Source organism: Cyprinus carpio, chromosome B20 (assembly GCF_018340385.1).
Source record: "Cyprinus carpio isolate SPL01 chromosome B20, ASM1834038v1, whole genome shotgun sequence".
Lineage (NCBI taxonomy): Eukaryota > Metazoa > Chordata > Actinopteri > Cypriniformes > Cyprinidae > Cyprinus > Cyprinus carpio.
In genome coordinates, this window is record NC_056616.1 from 28521580 (window position 1) to 28541177 (window position 19598).

Sequence of the window (19598 nt, forward strand, 5' to 3'; positions counted from 1 at the left end):
GATTTACTAGAAAGATCCTGCTCATGAGAATCTCACACTAGATTCTAGGGATGCATTATATTATTTAAAAAATGTTATTTTACCTATGCTAATTTTAAGAAGATTCAATTGAAACCACTTGGCTCAAATGATTTATTTATTTTTATTTTTTTTTAACAAAAAATCATAAACATAGCAAGTGGGGTAAGAAAAAAATATAACACAAGACATGAAAAACTAATAAAATTATCTTACATCATTTTGCTTTTCAAGTAAATTGATCTTGTTTTAAGGATAGTTCAGATATTTTTACCGGAAAACAAGACAAAATACTGATTTAAAATGATTGTGCAGTCAGTGAAACCAGAGAATGTTTTCAAGCAGTTGGAGTATCGGTTTTCTGTACTGACATAAACAGCAAGTCCGGCATATCCTGGAGCCTGTCTCATTTTCAAAATGTCCTCACTTGGCTCTTGGTTTGAAGCTCAGCGTGAGAGAATTAAGGACTGAAATCAATTTGAGCACTGCCATTTCCCCCTCAAGTGGCTTATTAGAACATTACGCCTCTGCCTGAGATTATTGATTCCAATCAAATCTGTTAGCTTCATTAGCTGATAGTTTCGCCCGTTCAGGCGGATGAAAGATTGGTGGAAATGGCAGCTGATACTATGATTTAGTTGTTTCAGATCACATTACGTTTTTACATTGAAATGCCAGTGAGGCTTTGTGTATAGAAATAGCAGCATATTTTCTAAGGCAGGGGTTTTTTGAGATAGCAAAGCAAAAGCTTTTTAGATGATTAGGGGTTGGATAGAAAGAGAGCGAGCAGGAGCCAGAGACCTGTGCAATGCATTTAATCTCATAAAGTAATGCGCTCTGCTCACTTTCAGCAATCAGCTCATCATGGTGGGCTGAAGTAGCTGACACTGTGACACGCGGAAGTAGAAATCACAGTAGCAATAACTCTGTTCTGATCTTTGTGCATTGCTGGCTCAACAGGAGAAAGCATGGATACACGCTTTGCTTTCCTCAGGAGCTGGTAGTACTAGTCTTTTTTGATGCATAAATATGAGTCTTTCTTTCTTGACTGTCTGTATCTTTTTTCCATGCGTGTTTACATTATAGATTTGCATAAAACTTTGGCAATATTTTATAAATATGTGACTAAAGCGTACATTAATTAGAGTGGCCGCAATCAACTCCGGTGGCCATGTTGGAACCGTAATGCACCACAGATGTGTGCAGTGTAATTTGTCTAAGCATTAATGACATGGTAAGCCCCTTATACTCGAGAGCAACCACATATTAAGTGTTTTTTGGAGGTTATAGTACACTGAAGAATGATTATATATGACTTTTTACATACGCCATGTCACCTGTAAATGTGAAAAAAAAAAGTTTCCATTGCAGTTTTGCAAAATATTCTAATTGCCTGAAAAACCACCCCAAAATAGCGTAAAAATTTTTTTGGCGATATATGGGAGTTTTTTTGGGAAATTGACGCGTTTCCATTAGGTGTATTTTCAATTCACACTTTCAATTTGCACAATTTGAAGGTCTTACTTGGTCAGGCTGTGAAACCAGCTAGATGAACATAAACTGAGCTAAGACCAGAAAACCATCTCAAGCCAACTTATATGTGACCCTGGACATTAGGGTCAATTTTTTTCGAAAGTGAGATTCATACATCATCTGAAAACTGAATAAATAAGCTTTCCATTGATGTATGGTTTGTTAGGATAGGACAATATTTGGATTTTCAGCAGCCATTACTGTGTATCAAAATCCTTCAGAATTCATCATAATATGCCAATTTCTTATTATTATTGATGTTGAAAACAGTTCAAAAGAGCAGCATTTATTTGTAACTATTTAAAAGTCTTTACTGTCACTTTTGATCACTTTAATGCATCCTTACTGAATACAACTACAGATTTCTTAACAGAGCTCAACATATCCACCATAGCTATAGTTATGGCACCATAAGTGTTAAAGATTTAATTATATTGGTAAAGGTCAAGGGCTCTAACGAAGTGATTAGTTAATGTAAGATAATCATCTCATGAACAATACTTAACTGCAACCACAAGGGAAATGGAATATGTTAGCATGCAGAATGACTGGGTGGAATTACACAACAATTAGCATTTGAACAATGATTGGCAATTTTAAAATGCCGCATAGCTGTAATTAAAATGCAACCGAAGCCGAGACTCTGGAGTCCTGTTTGTGTTCGGCATCACTTTACTCTTGGCTAAGTTCACGGCTCTCTTTCCTATGTATTATTTTACACCACCTTGTACCTCAGCGAAATGAGAAGGATATATGGGTCCTCTCCTCTAACATTACTGAAGGAAATTACTTGGGAGGTGAGGAAAGGAATACTGTATTTCTTCATGTTATTTTCTCTCCACTTTTTTTTGATTGAATTTGGAGGGAGGTATACTGATAGCCTTGTGCTGTTTGTGCATACTACAGATAGCAACCAGTCAATGCGTTTCCCTGAAAAACAGGGTGTTGTTTGTTGAATGACACTGTTCAAGCCATGTTATTGTGCCTCTCTTTTGATTCTTTTTGGTGTTTAAGGGACAAAATTTGTGGACCCCTAGCTGCCTTAACGTTCCATCTGATCGATGACAGGGTCAGATGATTGATGAATCAAGCAATCAGCGACTCTCTCCCGTGGACTCGTGGACGACGCAGACGATCAATTCCTCTCCCAATGGAGTGATATCATTAAGCCTCAGGAAGTTTCGATAGCAGCCTCTGCAGGATCCTCCGGCCCAGACCTAGGAATATATTTGACCTAGGAACAGGCTGTTAACTTTTCCAAAGTCAAGACACAATAGCGATACTTTGCCAGGGCCCCAGGGCATAATATATATATATATATATTTTTTGCAATTTTCAGACCCAGAGTCCCAAAGCACTTTTGAGGAAAATGCAACCATTTTCAGGGCTTTTTCATAATTAAAGTCGACAGCCACTTTACTAGACCCCCCTTTTTTTCACTTAATCCATTGTGCTTTTTCCATTCTCTCTTAGAAAAGGTCAGGGAATCATCGGAAAAGGTGCCCCTAAATCCCAGGTGTACACAGGGATCAGAGATGAGCCACCAAAATCTCCTCTCCTTTATGACAACGGACATTTTTCTGCTTTGATATCAGATAGGTGTTGACCTTTGTATGTCCGTCTATTTCGCTTGCAGTCAGAGCTAGTGTCAGAAGTTTCTCGTTCATCTCATGAATTGGAAAAGGAGCAACAAAAAACCAAGTTTGTTAGCTTTAAAACTTTATTTGTGCAAGTATATTACAATTTAAAAGTTTGGGATCAGTAAGATTATATTTATTTATTTATTTGAAGAGAGAGAGAAATGAATATTTTTAATTTATTAAGGATGCATTAAATTGATCAAAATGACAGTAAATTAATTTATAATTCTTCAAAAAGTATTTTAAATAAATGATGTTCTTTCCAACTTTGTTCATCAAAGAAACTTGAGGGGAAATCTTATTATATACAATGTTAAATACAATGTTACTTGCTGTTACTTTGTAATTATTTGCAAAATTTACTACCACTTTATGAATGAAAATTGTTTCTGCACCAACATTTTCTCAGTGTTCTGTATACGCCTAAAGTTAAAATTAACTTTAAGCAGAAGCACACACTTGAAGTGTGCTTTTTCTCTTCTAGAAAAACATTGACGACCCATCCTGCTCGCATAGCATATCCAAATATTTATGCAATCAAATGCTCTCTGGAATGAAAATTAGCAAATTGCTGTTTATGGGTGTGATGTATTCACAATGCTAATGGCTTACAACATCTTGTTTCAATAAAAACACGTCAACACTGAAAGGAAGTCATTGCTTGGGGTCTTCAAATGCTGTACATATAAGGTCTATAATTCTTACAAATGCAGAAAAGTTTGCCAGATCATTCTTGAAACTAGATGCAATATAGTTTATACTATATTAGAAATAGTATAGTTTTTTTCATATTTGGTTAAAAACTGTTTCCTAACCTTCTGCTCAGTTCGTGGCCTGTTTTGTTCTCATGATCATGATCACTGCACAGTAGCGTCTTTTTCTTCTGAAATGCTTCCCTGACAGAAGGGACTTGCTACTCAGTTGACACCCAGATGCCACAACAAAGACATGATACAAAACCAAGACCTCTCACTCAGCCTGCCATTCATTTATGTGAGAATCTGGAAAAACAGGGTGACTCATCATTCATATTCCCATTTTGAAGTAAGGCTGAATTTATGCAATAAGATTAGAAATAAGATTAGCATTAAACAAGTTAAAGATCTATCTTATGCCATATATAGCTTCTTTACTAATTTTAAAATAAAAATAGACACAAATGAGACAAGTCTTGATATAGAGTATGTGCATAGGTAGAGCTTTAAGAAATATAGATAACATAAGAATTTGATGAGAAATGTTTGAGTTCAGATCTTTGTCATGTCTGAGCACATTTCAGATGTTGAGATTGACATGTTGTTGAGTCTTTTTCTCAGTATAGAAAAGTTTTCCAGTTTGATCTCTTTTCAGTCTAGAAGAAACATTTGAGATCCTATATAAGAGGTGTTTTTTTGGTGTCTGTGTAGGAAGATGGTTTGTCCCCCGTCTCTGCTGAATGGAACAGGCGATCTCCATCAGCACATGTTCTTCCCCAGAGGGGGGCTGTCATCAGAGAGCATGTGGGCTTGTGGCAACGTGACCTTAGTAATATCCTGGCTGTTGAACATGCCTGCCTTTCGCAGGAGATTTACATAAGTAAGGCAGAGTATGATGAATATTCACATCTTTTGCCCCACTGCACTCAATGACCCAAATGATGCTCTATGGGTGAATCCAGAAGAACCACACACATTGTTGTATCATTGATCATAACTGTTTTATGCAGCTTAAGTGATTGCTTGTGATATAATTTAATTGGATACAATAATTGGTGTAATAGTTAAGGTCTTTTGCTTAAGGCTTATACAATTTTTTTTTTTTTTTTTTTTTAATTTTTAAAGAACTTTTTTTTATTTATTTTAGGCTGCATCAATTTGTTAGGTTGGATGTGCAATTATACACTACTTTTCAAAAAAATCTGAATTCTGTAATCTTTTGTATTTTTTTTAAGAAGTCTCTTATGCTCACCAAACCTGCATTTATTAATCATTTTTATATATACTACATAATATCTTATTATTTTTTATTATTATTTTTATTTTATTTTGAAATTGAAACCTTTTCGACATTATCATCATCACCCTTGCTAAATAATAATAAAAAAATAAAAGAATAAATCAATAAAAGCTGAATTCAAAATAATTATGAGTATATTAAACAACAGTAGTATTTCACAGAGAGATGTGTGTGTTTTAATATTTTTATTTATTTTTAGGGTAAAAAGTTTCAGATTTTAGCCTATAATTTAAGAAAAATGTAATTAAATGAAATTAAAATATAACTAAACTGTTAAAATAGTATGATAAAAATCAATTGTATGGATAAACATAAGGTGTGGCATGCAAAATACTGTCCCACCAATGGATATAATGTCACTGTCGCATTGAACAAAAAATTACTTTTAACCAGGTTGTTTGTTGCCAAAAAAAAAAAAAAAATGGTTTAAATTTTTATAACTTGAAAAAATATGACATTCATACTATATAAGCATTACTGTTCATTTTCTGAAATTCCTGTGTGTAAGGTTGTTTGTTTTAGTAGAATCTACTAATATTTGATTAGCACTAATAACACACCCATCAAGCAGTCAAAATCTGCTTTATTATAATTATTATATTATTCCTCACTTCTGTTTTATTCGAAGTGAGAAATTTGATATTTACTTAGTGATAAAATCCCTGTGATGCATGTGGCAGATGAGTCAGTCAGCACTGCTGTGGTGTGTGTTTTTATTAGCTAAATATTTTATCTCCACACCTACTCCACAGCCTGTTAATCAGCAAATGCATTTGCACATAATTCTCAAAAACACTGCTTTATTTTATATGGGCACAGTGGAAATGCTTTTACTGGCCCTGTGATTGGGAATCGAATGCTTTAGATGAAGGCAAAAGCACAGACGGTGTGCATGTCTTGTATTTGTATCTAATTTTTACACTGACCCCTGAGCTAGGCCTCACGTATTCAAAATCAATAATTTATTTTAAGACATTACCAAATATTTCTTTCTCTGCATACAGGGAAAATGAGCACAAATACAGTGGCCCCAAAATGTATTTGGACACTTAAGCCACATTTAAAAATGCATGAGTGTTATTGTATTAGGTAACAAAATATCAGATTGGAGTTATTGAGCGTATCAGTTCTCCAGATAACTTTTGTGATGGACTTTTGACTCTGCCAATATAAAACGTCTTTGTGCTTTTCAAAAAGCGGATGAAGGCATGAAGCACAACAGGTTCAGGTTTTTTTACACAGTGACTCCATGGTCTCTAAAGCCTTCAAAACAGGTTTCTCTGACCTGTTATACTTCCTTTTAAATTCCATGAGCGGATTCCAGCTCTTTGTGGCAGCACAGCTTTTGGGCTTTTAAATAACTGGCACAAACATGAAGAAACTGTCAGTCACCGAAAATTGGTAATGCTGTTATTTACTAGCGGTTCTCTGACAGAATCGCTTAAATGAGAACTTGCACTTTCCTCAAACACACCCTGTGAGAAGTGAAATAAATAAAGCAATCAGTAATCATGAAGCCTGAATATAAAGATGACAGTTTAAGGTCAGCCAATTAGAAAGCTTCTCCACTGAAGTCAACTTATGGTTACTTTTTTATTTTACCTCCTAGCTATAGAGGTCACTGTCCCAGGGACGGTTGAATCATTTGATGCATTTGTGTCATTTATGTAGCATCACCTGATTTAGATTTTATGTCAAGGATCTATTTTTAATATTGCTTCAGTGGTCGTGTGGTAGGACCTGAAGGATATATGACATTTGGATTGAATTTCCATGCATCTCTAGAGTTCCTACTGTACCCTGACTAGTTCATATTTTACATATTTATTAGTAAAGCCATTGTGGCAGCTCTCACAGTGGGCCTTCTCCGCATGCTGGCAGCTTCCACCCCGCTCAGTTGACATTTGAGTTCACTGCTGGGTCTATTCCCGTATTAGTCTCCATCATCTTTCTGGCCCTCGGGCAACAGCTCTTTCGCCAGCCTCATTTATATGCAAACGAATATTAAAATAGATTATCATCATTAACACCGCTGTATCTTGATGAATTTTATTCAGTTGCTCTCCTCCTCCCACCCCTAGAGCCATCCATACTAAGGAAATTAACGTTCGCCACTTGGTTCCTTGAAAACCTCTGGGTGGGAAACAAGAAGCTCTTCTTCACTGGACTGTATTAATGAGGCTTTCAAATATGGGTGTGAAAAGTCTTTAATATTCAGTTTCTGAAGTAATTCATGGCACGAAGTCAATGGCTGCTTCCAAATTTGCATACTGCTCAGACTCATTTGAGCATTTTTAACTACATAACTACATTTACTTTTTTAAATGTATCTTATTGGTTTTATTGTTAACGATTCATTCATGCTCATAATTTTTTATTAAAATATAACATAATCTTCCTGTGAAATTACAGATTTCTCTCTGGTGAAGTATGCCATCAATTTGTCCACTTAAACTCCACCCCTTTTATCTGTTGTTGATTTGCATCCGTCTGATCAACATCTGATGGATAGAACCTGAGCCATTTTTTCAATAATCTCTTTCACGCAAATGTATGACACAATACAGAAGAAAAGATCTCTAGTTCAGTTACATAATTATTTTAAAGTATGCATTTGTTTTGGTTAATATTACCATAATATTGGCTAATATTACCCACAACCCCCTGCGTTACAGAGGAGGTGGAGTTTATGATGGTGGCTCTCTTTTGATTTTTTTTTTAATGTTAAAATGTTGTTTATATTATAAAAAATATGCATGCATTGGGTGATTTCAGATTTCTTTCTCACTTTTTTTAAAAAAAAACAATTTTTTCAAAGTACATACTTTAAGTGCATACACTTAATTTACAACTTCTAAAAATCATCTTTTATTGAAATATATGATATATTGGATTACTGGAGTACATTTTAAAAGAAAAATGTGCTATTTGTTTTCCTCCTTCAGAATTTCACGTTTAATTCTATGTGTTGCTGTTTCTTTGTAATTGTTTGTGAAATTTACTAGAGTGAAAATTTATTCCAAAATTGTTTTTCAGTGTTAATACACATGTAAATTTGCATGTTCCCATATAGCATTCAAAGAACATTTCTTTGTTGTATTTGTACAGTTTGAGAAACAGTTAACCGATGAAAAACAAAATCTAGCTCGCTGACATTTTTTCGTTGTTTGTCTTGGAGCAAAATCTTCATTTTGTGAAATGTAATATTAATGTCTGCCATTTCCTCCATGGTCTCTTTATCTTTGCTCTGTGGGTGTAAAGCACAATTACTTTAGTAGAGTGCTTTTCTTTTGCTGCCATTCAGACCTTTGTGAGGATTCTGGTCAAAGAGCAAGAGGCCAAGAATTTGAAATGGCCCATTGTGCGATGCAGATAATGAACAGCATTTTTCAAGCTTAGCTACACATTCTGACAGCTGCTGCGGAATCCCTCCACTGTATGTTTAAACACATTATTGTCTCTGTTACACGCTGGGGCTGACACTGGAACTCATCATTGTCTATTACAAAAAACACAGTTACTCGTCAAATGTCCAACCTGCGTCATTCAGCATGGAATTCCACGATTTGTGCGAATGGCGAGTCTGGTAATGAACACATTCAGACAGCTCTGTATAAGTAAATAACCTCATACATTTTCAATAACCTCTTACTGAATGCATGTAAATGTTGGCATTCATTGCATTGGTTTGGAGGCTCTCTGTGCACTTGATGTGCATCTATTTGCACCATTTCCTTCGATAACATAATGAAGCCCACGAATATGAGTTGTCTGTTTATTTCTCTTGAGATGGACTATGTACAAAGTTGACAATCCAAAGCATGAATGTGTTTGCTTAGTGTTAGAATGGATGTTTGTGATATTTACATATTTACAATATATATTTTGTTGAATGTAATCTTCCAATATTTTTCAATGTAGATAGATAGATAGATAGATAGATAGATAGATAGATAGATAGATAGATAGATAGATAGACCTTTTCATTTAATATGATGGATGGTTAGCTGTTTCTGAAACTACACCAGATACTGTATACCCTTTAAAGTCATCAAGTCAACATACTTACGTACTTTCATCTGAAGCCATTGAACTGTGTTGCATTCATCTTGTCTTGTCTTCATGTACACCTCTGTAGGCTGTGCCCTAAGCTAAAGATGAACAAAGGAAGTGCATAATGATCTACATCAACTCAAACTGATGGCTTCCTGTCACTGTAGTTAGTAGTAGAGGAACGCAGCTCTAAACTACCATCACCTAGTCACTTTTTCACTCTCCAAATGAAGCACTTGCAGCTGATGATCCTTCCTTCCTTCCTTCCTTCCTTCTTTCCAACATTTTTCCCCTTTTACTGCATTTATTGTGAAATGTTTTATCTTACTTTTTTCCTTCCCTCCATCCTTTTGTTCCTTCCTTCTCGTGAAACAGTGTCATGCATTGTCATGGCTGGCTGGTTGCATAATGTTTGACAGAAGCAGACACAGTTGTGAAAGGATGTCTAGTGCACCACACACTAATCAAGCATGTTGCAATGTTTGCAAATGCAAATACTTGTATTTCGTACCCACATTAGCATTTCACACTTACTTTTTAAATGTCTCCACACCTCAAAACCCCCGTCTTTTTAGTCTGCTCCAACTGAATGTGTCATAGTTTAATTAACCATTCAATTCTGCTGTTATTTTTGCAGTCTCATCTCTACAGAGCAACATTAAAATCACTGGCGGCAGCAGCAGATGGAATTGGATTACTGACGGACAATGGAGGCAGGCCAAGATGCGCCTTCCCTCTGCTGTGCTGCATGGGAGCCTTCTACATTAGCCCGTGCTCATTCTGTAGTTAATGCTCTGTGGCGCTAACACTGGGGAACGCTATAACTCGGCCAGCTTCGTTTGAATGCGCCGTGAAGCTCTCTATTCAACCTGCCCCTGCTGATTGATTAGCTTTTGTCTCTCTGATTAAAGGCTGCTGCTCGTGTCCCTGTGCACCGAAATAAATATATAAATGGGGGAAAGGGAGAGAGAAGCGAAGCGGGAGAGAGGCAAGCGAAAGCACAAGGTTGGGAGAATGAGATTCGGCTTTGTCACAGGGAGAATGAACTTTAATCTCAATCACGGACTGAAAGCATGCACTATAGCAGCTAATCGCTAATGGGATGCTTCTGCTGCCAAGTAATAATCATGAAAAAACATTATGTGCACATAAGGAAGGGAAATATCATTACAGGAATTGGTTATGCTGACCTTTGGATTCGATATTCATTACGGAATCGGTTTAGTGATGCTTTTAGCTTGACACTCTCACTGCTCATTGTCAATTTACCACAGTTAAGGGGTGTTGTTACCAAAAATCAAGACAAAAATCCTCCTCGACCGTGGTATAATGGTAGAGCATATGGTCTCGAGTGGCTTATTGCTTCTATAAAATGATGGCAACTGCAATATGTACAATAAATAATTGTGTGTGTTAATATTAATAATCGCACTAAAAAAATTGTTCCGCCAAGTTATACTGTTCATTATCCTAACTGTAGGCTGTTTACCACTTTAATAGCTTGAAGCAGTGTTCTCATAGCTCAAACTGACAAAACATGGTGCCAGCAAGGTCAGTGGTTCAATTCCCACATACTGGTATATTGATTACATTGAATGCACTGTAAGTTATAAAAGTGTTTACCAAATACATAAATGTAATTTTGTAGCAACATGCTGTATTTAATGTAGAATTGAGTTGATGTCTGGTCCAATGTGTGTATATATACTATCATTCAAAGTTTGGGGTCAGTATATTTTTTAAGAAATTAATTAGTTTTTATTCAGCAAAGAGACATTAAATTAATCAAAAGATTTACATTGTTACAAAAAAGATATTTTATCTGAAATATATGCATTTTTAATGTTTGTCAAAGAATCATGGAAAAAATGTATTTTTCTGGATTCAAAATTATTGATAATATTTGATTTCTGAAGATAATGTGACACTAAGGACTTGGCGGGAGTAATGGCAGCTAAGAATTCAATTTTGCCATCACAGGAATAAATTACATTTGAAAATATATTAAAATAGAAAGCAGTTATTTGAAATTGTAATAATATTTCATAATATTACTGTTTTTACAGCCATGGTAAGCATAAGAAACTTTCAAAAACTTCTTTCAAAAGTTATCTTACCAACTCCTCACTTTTGAACAGTAAGTGTCAGCTTATTCAGTGGCTTTGAACGTTCCAGAGTTTTTAAATCTTTAGTATGAGTGTTGTGATTTTTTAATAGATACATACTCGTGCATTCTATTATGAAGTACTGAATGTTTGCTTTCTGCTTGAAACCATAGGAAACTCTTTGTTGTCAGTGTCTGGCCTTCAAAGTTCTTTTTTAAAGGCCTTTCCACTTCCAAATCTTGATCTTCTGATCATTAATAAGAGGATGTTCCTCTCATATTTATGGATCTTATTATTCATGTGTAAAAATGACTTGATAAATCTGTCATTCCGAGCACAGCTGCCCCCACAATGCTATTTACATTACTGTTTATATAAAAGGGAGGCCCAGGGGCCACATTAATGATGATCTGGCCCCCCACCTCAAGCAAGAGCCTGCAGCCTGTTCATAAAAACCCATCAAGCTTTTTTCCCCCCATTGGACGTGCATGTTAATGGGAATTTGGGAATTCTGTCAATAAGCGCAGGTGTCCACAAAAGCCTAAGAGGAGAGAACTGTGAATTTGAGTGCCATTAAGATGTGTTTTGAAGTCACACCATCTTTCACTGAACAACATAAAGTAGCATAATTAGCCATATTTGCATTTTGCAACCTCTTCGCAGGCAGGGCAGATTGTATTTTGTGCTAGCATATGGGCTTCCTTCAACAGTATGGCACTGTGGTTTATTAGTGGATTTCATGGGTGGCTGTAGTTTTTCACAAGGCTTTGCAAAAGCAATGGAACCGCTGAGTTGGGTCAATCAATCGTTTTGCTTTTTTTCCATGTGCTTGTGCACGACTATGGGCGAGCAGTTCTTCTGAGAATACAATGAAATGCATGCCTCATCTGACAAGAAGAGCTTTTGATAATGAAGGTATTATGGATTGAGCATAGTGCTATCATGCTCTCTGGCTCATATTTACGCAGTTTTTCATGGATAATGGAAAAACTTCAGAGGACTTACAATATAGCACATGAGTCTTATTGAAGTGATATTTTTATGGTACTTTTGTGTCCTTTTCAGAAGACTGAAACCTTCAATTCCCATGCACTGTAATTGCATAAAATAGAGCAACCGGTATGATTAGTTCAAGTTTCAGAAATTGTTTTGCGTTTCAGAAAGTCTGTATGTTTGGAACAACATGAGTAAATAACAGAATTTTCATTTGTGAAATATTCCTTTAAGAAAACAGATGGTAAGGCATTTGTCTTTTCATCCTTCTGTTTCATAGTAGAAATATGGAGGACAGTGAAAATAAACAAGAGCTAGAGCAGGGGGAAATCACATGCCATGATTCATAAAACAAACGGAAACCAGAGAATTATTTGGTGCCATTGAAGGCTGAATGGAAAGGCAGAACATTACTGTGGTAAAAAAGTAGAGGCCACTTGGAAAGAGAGCCATTTTTATTCTGACACAAAACTAATCTCATCTGCACCATAGAGCTGTGACGATTCTTAATCTAGAGACTTGTGTGAAGTGCACTGGTGTTGCTTGGTGTTGTCAGTGTAATACCTTTCATTATGATCGATGACATAAGTGTTTGGGACAGGCACGCCTACCAGATGTACGCTAGTAGAAGCTCAAAGGAAACACCCAGACAACAGAAGACACGTCCCTTGGGGAGATCATGGGCGGCTGGAGTCACAACCTGGTCATCACTGGTGTAAAAACTGAACAGGATGCACAGATTAATAGACTCCTGAGCTTTGTTCACGGATGATAGATTTATAGCATGAACTATTGCTCAGTTACAAACAGCAGTTTTTCCTGGACTGTCATTAAACCTACAATGCCATGGCAAATTATGTTTTCATTTGACTGAGATTGACACTGCCATCTAAACTGAATGTGATAAGATACAATGACAGAGTTTGAAACAGTCTGACAAATCCTTCACTGAATGAATCACTTTGCCAGAATGGTTACTGTATTAACTTCTGATTAACTGAACCACAGGACTTTTATTTTTATCCATGTGTCATTGCAAGAACTGTTTTGTTCAAGGTTTGTAATATTCAAATTAGTATTATTACTTCTCATATGATTAAGTTTAAGTTTGACTCGCAAGGCCTCCAGTATTTATGCTGTATTTATGTGTTGCTTGTTCTTCGGGCTTTTTTATTATCAGAAACTGGTAGTGTTGATATAATTAATAAATTAATTAACCATGATTTATTTTGTGTTTCCAGAATATTCAGGATTCTAATTCTGCGTGATTACATTTTCTGAAAAATCAATAGAATTATTTAGCATTTTTATATTTAAAATAATTCTTATTCAATAAAAAGTTAATGTACCAATTTTGTTTTTATTATTGTTAAAGGATATAAATAAATATTTTTAAGTCATCCTGTGATCCTGTGGTCACAATCTTCTGGTTTAGATCCATTGGTTTAAGATACACATTAGGATTTTTAAAAATATACTTTTTGAAATAATGTATTATTTTTGTATTTTTATTGTTAAAATTAATTTGAATAATTGTTCAGTTAATCACTGTTATAATTAAAAAAAAAAAAAAAAAATAGCTAATTTTATGTTTTTCTCATCAAAAGTATTTGATCCAGTGGGTGGGTAGGACTGGGTCGCCCCTGCTGCAAAAACAGCACTGAATAGGAAACACTTAAAAACAGCATCTCGGTGCGACTCTAAGTCATTTGATATTCATGCTGCTATTGAACCCTCTGAAGCCTCTATTGATGTTCACTTGAGTAGATGTTTGAAAATGCAACCGCTGAAAACTTGAATGTCATTGTGACCTCGATAGCTTTATCTAACAACCTTCATCGTGACTCTTTGCTCTTTACTATCCCCCATTACATAACAAGGAAAAGCAAGTAATTCAATGGTGTGATTTTTGTTTGGTTTCCTTCCCAGAAAAGACCTTGAGCATCTGAGGTTGTTAAACAGAGCTTCTAGTGAATGCAGCTGGTGACACGGGTGCTATTAGCATTAGCTTTATGAGGCTGGCTGCTTGTAGGTCCTTTGGGGATGAAGCCGTGATCCCGTCCTGGTCTGCTGTTGGAAGTGCCATAGCTTGTGGTATTGACATCAGTGTCATGTCCAATCAGTGGCTGAGATTGGAGCACCCAGAGCTGCGAGGCTGGACTTGCCAGCTTTAATTTCCAAGTTGTCTCTGGTTTTTGCGAAAGGGTGGGGGGTTTGACTCCGGAGAGCGGCACGTCTCGGTCCTAATTAATTGCCTGTGTGACAGGGGTATTCCTCTGGCTGCATGTAGAATGTGCTTTCACATGTGGCCCCGCGGCCTGTCGTCTCTCCCTGCCTTCCAGCTGACATCAGAGCGCTGTCATAACAGCAACCCCTGAAGCTGGCTTAAAAGGAAATCTGTTTACGCCTTTATGCAAATAAATGCTTACATGTCAATGTATTGTCCTTGCCTTTGCTTTGTAAATCAGTATATTTTCCTCTGTGTTTGGTTTCTAGATCAGCATTCTGGAGAGACAGATATTTGATTTCCTTGGATACCAGTGGGCTCCGATCCTCACAAACTTCATCCATATCATCACAGTGATTCTAGGCCTCTTTGGGACAGTACAGTTCAGACCGCGATATGTGACCGGGGTGAGTTTCCACATATTTTCATATTCAGGTTGTGACATATATTGTCTTTCCCCCCTGCAGGTTATGCTGTCATTTTGTTTTATTATTATACAAATGGTGTCATAAAAGTGTCTCACTTTGAATCTTAGCCAGGCACATTGCAACATAACAATAAGCAACAAATGTAAGTTTTTGTCCTAACCTTTTGCTACCATGATAAGCAACGAGACATTTTGACAGTTGTTTGGTTTCAGTCTTCTTGCATTGGCTGTCCTTGCCCACTGTGGAATCTGGTCTAAATTGGTCTAAAATCCTGCCCCATATATGCACTTACACATCAGATATGTTCTGATTGGATGTGATTGTTTTTACTCATTGACTATGGACTAAATTGTTACAATGGTGCATTTTCTCCTCAATATGGTTTGCTACATTTAAAAAAGACCAACATTTGTTAATAAAAGTCACATTTTTAATAAAAGTCAAAAGTTTTTGCTGGTTTTAAGATTTAAAGGTGGGGTATGTATTTTTTCAAAAGCGCTTTAGAAAACAGAGTCGGGCCAAGTACCAAAACAAACTTGTAGCTAATCAGCAGTAAGGGCCCAAGCGATGACAGAAAGATAGAGATGGCGGATAAAAACAAAAGAGGAAAACATCTGTGGAACAACAGAAGGCTTACGATAAAGCAAGAAGTAGGACCCGTGTAAATAAGGGATCAGCTTTCCAGCGCTGGAGAAAACTCAAGGAGCGAAAGGCCCATGATGAGATTGGTGCAGGTGTCACTCATTTTTAATTACTCCACCGGCCTGGCTCTGTTCCCATGACTCTCGGCCCCGCCCCACTCATCACACTTTGTTTCACAGAACTAATCCTTGCCTGGGTTGTGTATATATGTGTGGGGCGGAGCTATCAAAATAGGGGCAACACCCTTTTGGGGTAGGGCGTTTGTTTTGATGAATTGAAATATCAACATTGGCTACCAGAAATCACTTACCCCACCTTTAATTTTTCAGCAGGGATATGAGTAAACTCTTCCTTTATTGGTCAGAATGTTTAGGATGGATCAACAAAGCTCAATGGGTTTATTGCAGCTTTCTCTCTGTTAATAGAAATGGTTTTCTATTCCTTATAGTACTTTTGGTCCAATCTTTCAATCCAAGTCATTGCTGTGTTAATTTCTAACTAAACAAATTAACTAAGGTACAAAAAAACATCAGAAAACAAATTTTTCAAGTGACAGTTTTATGCATGATTTCTACTGGTGTCCAGTCCATCAATCAAATCAAGTACGAAATGTGCTATATAAATAAACTTGCCTTGCCTTGCCTTGCCTTGCCAAGTCATACCTAATACAGTATGTGACCCTGGAACACAAAACCAGTCATAAGTGTCCATTTTTCGAAATTGAGATTTATACATCATCCGAAAGCTGAATAAACAATCTTTCCATTAATGTATGGTTTGTACAATATTCGATATAGGACAATATTTGGCCGAGATACAACTATTTGAATATCTAGAAACTGAGGGTGCAAAAAAAAATTTAATATTGAGAAAATTGCCTTTAAAATTGTCCAAATTAAGTCCTTAGCAATGCATATTACTTATCAAAAATTAAGTTTTGATATATTTACAGTAGGAAATTTACTAAATATTTTCATGGAACATGATCTCTACTTAATACCCTAATGATTTTTGGCATAAAAGAAAAATTGATAACTTTGACCCATACAATGTATTTTTGACTATTTCTACTGGTTTTGACTGGTTTTGTGCTCCAGGGTCACATATATGATATTAATGGAGAACAGATGCCATTTAGCATGGATGAGATTCGACCGCTTGTTGTGACAGTGTTTTTTTCTACAGTCAAGCACAACAGACATTTAACACCCTGGTCAGCATAACAGAGAGATATCAATGTACTGACGGACCGGGTCATTGCCTCAAATGTGACTCGGGCCATGTCACCCAGCTGAGATGAAGCAGATTGCCTTTTTAGTGTTATGTGTCTGGATATATCCCTTTGGAATAAACAATGCTCAATTTTTCAGTCTATGAGCAGTGGCCAGGCCAGAGAGAGATGGAGAGAGCCTCCTACAGAAATAAATTGCTCACATTCAAACATTACTCTTGCTTATATCCGTTTTGGGGATGCTGTCAGGCCAGATAAATTTTTATTCTAATTCAGCTTGGCACGTTCCAGTGGCTGGCAAAGGGCCAAATGAGGTTCCACTACATGCCCACATCTTCTGTATCTAATGTCCTGACAACATGTCAGATTTCAAGATGGCAAAATTCCGAATCTCAACGGTCTGGTGCGCTCCGTTTGCTAGCGTGAGTTCTTGGGGGAAAGGTTAGGCCAAAACAGCCCTCTCTGAAGAAGCGTTCACAACCTCCTCTCGCTGGATCAACTCAGAATGCGTGTTAGAGATGTCAAGCAGGATTATGAGACTTAATTGAAGTCAATCACTCCGTCTAATCCCCCTTCTGCTCTAACATGTGGAGGAGGCTCATTCTTATACAGCAGTGTGTGGAAGGCAGGAGATACTTCAACCATGCTATAGTTGGAAGACAAGAGTGATGTGTTGATCTTTGGCCCTAGCCTGAGGCGCTCACCGGTTTCTGCATATAGAACTGCAAATCCATGAATAAAGAACAGCTATGTTGCAACTGACACCGTTCAAGAGGGTAAACCCTCTCATACAAGGTCAGCCTTAATAAATTGCTGCAATGATGCTCAACTTTGTTGGAGATCATATCAATTACCACAGCAATCATTTAATGTCTATGCTGGTTTTAGCTGGTCAAGTGGGTGTTCAGCTGGTTTTAGCTGGTTGGTTAGCTGGTCTCCCAGTTAAAGAAGATATTAAAACTCCTCTAAAACCAGCCTGCCAACCAGCTATGACCAGGCTGGAAGATCAACTAAACCGAACCAACCAGCTTGTTTGCACTTAAGATTGAGCAGGAACATTGCTATCACATAGCTAAGCTTATTAACTACCCTTCTCAGTATCGAGGTGGTAGTGTCATTAGTTTATAGGTAATTTAACGTTTCATTAGTAAAGCTGTTTTATTGACTGGAGTTGCTGGGTAGCATTGACAGTCTCTTCATTACATTTTCCCTGACAGTATATTAGAAATCAAGTTGGGTGACCATTTGTTGGTTGTATAGAAACCAACTGATTACCGATTACCAATTAGCAAATGAACAAAATGTGTATTAGATCAAATTACATATGATTATTTATAATATTCGATATTTATTAAAACTATGAAGTAGCTTAAATGTAAGAAGCTACTTTCACCATGTAGCTTGTAGCTAGCTAGTCATCTTCCCTAAATGATAGCTTTCAGTTTACCTTAGCTAATTAATTGGAGGAAGTTGGATCGGTAGCTTTGCTAGCTACATTTTGCTTTGCTTTGCTTATGATTTGCAGCTTTCCCAACACTGGTAGAGAGAAGAAACTTCATGAGTTGCGATTTCAGTCAAATTGGTCATGCACCACAGGAAGGTTGAATTCGATTGACAGGAAAAGAAGTTTACTAAATTGTCTGTCTATTGAATATCTGTATGTCTTGCTAAACACCCTTCGCACTTGAAAGCTTTAAAAACATTTTTCAAAAGGTTTTATTAAGCCAATATTCAAAGGTTGACAAAAAGGTTGACAAACTGATTTTGCAGCTAAAGTTTTATCTATTTATTTATTTGAATTTAAGCTTGTTTTAATTCCATTTTCTTTAATTCCGTTTTCTGTGGTATTTACTGTACCACAGTTCAAATTAAGGAAATTAATAAAAATATTAAAAAGTTCAAATCTGCTTGGTGCACTAAACTAACATCAAGCTGGTACATTTGTAAAGGAAGGTTGTACTGTCTTTGCACATGTTCATTTTATCAAAGCTAAGTCCATATTGATCGATCTATTAGAGCCACTTTTGGGAAGCTACTCAAAATTCATGTCGGCAACAGCTCATTTTCAAGCGCTAAAGGCCGTGTTTTTTCTGCTCAAGTCCCATCAGGTAATTCAAATTGATTTTGCATTTCCCCTTGCTCAGTATTTCATTTGCAATCACCTGTCTCACTTTGAATTGGATCAAATAAGTGTTATTTTATCTAAAGATCACTGCCTGCCTGACAGACCTCGGAGTTCTCACGTGGCATACCTCTCACATTTTAATCAGTAAAAACATGCTACCAGCTGCGAATGCTCATGAGCGAATACCCTCGTCTTTTGAACAAATTCATTTAACGTAATGTTGGTTTACTGCATTCCCTAATGATCCGAAACAGGATGAGACCTGTGTTTATTTAACCAAAATTTGCTTTATTTTTAAAGACACCCCCCGTGTCGGCTGCGATTTTGCTGGGGAATCTGTTTCATTGTTTTATAATCACATCTCGCTATTTCGATAAGCGTTAGTTCATGAACCAGGGAGCGAGCCACCCTCACAAACTCCCACACAGGGTTCCTGCTTCTGTTTTGCGAAATGCATCGTCTGCCTGCACCGCTTCTTTGGCAGATTCCAGATTTGTGGAGGCTGAGTGTTTTAAGGAACACACATCGTAGAATTAATTACAGAGAAAATCTCCTACTTACGCTTTTACGGGCCAATTAATCACACATATGCAAATGTGTATTTGGTT

At 36.7% G+C, this 19598-nt stretch overlaps 1 protein-coding gene across 1 annotated transcript in view; it reads left to right on the plus strand.

Annotated features, from left to right (window-relative positions):
- LOC109113605 (sodium/potassium-transporting ATPase subunit beta-1-interacting protein 2) overlaps positions 1-19598 on the plus strand; it is a 143864-nt gene that overhangs the window by 31249 nt on the left and 93017 nt on the right. The window contains exon 2 of the mRNA XM_042746356.1: positions 14834-14971. Coding sequence (XP_042602290.1) covers positions 14834-14971 — 138 coding nt within the window. The remainder of the gene's footprint in view (positions 1-14833; positions 14972-19598) is intronic.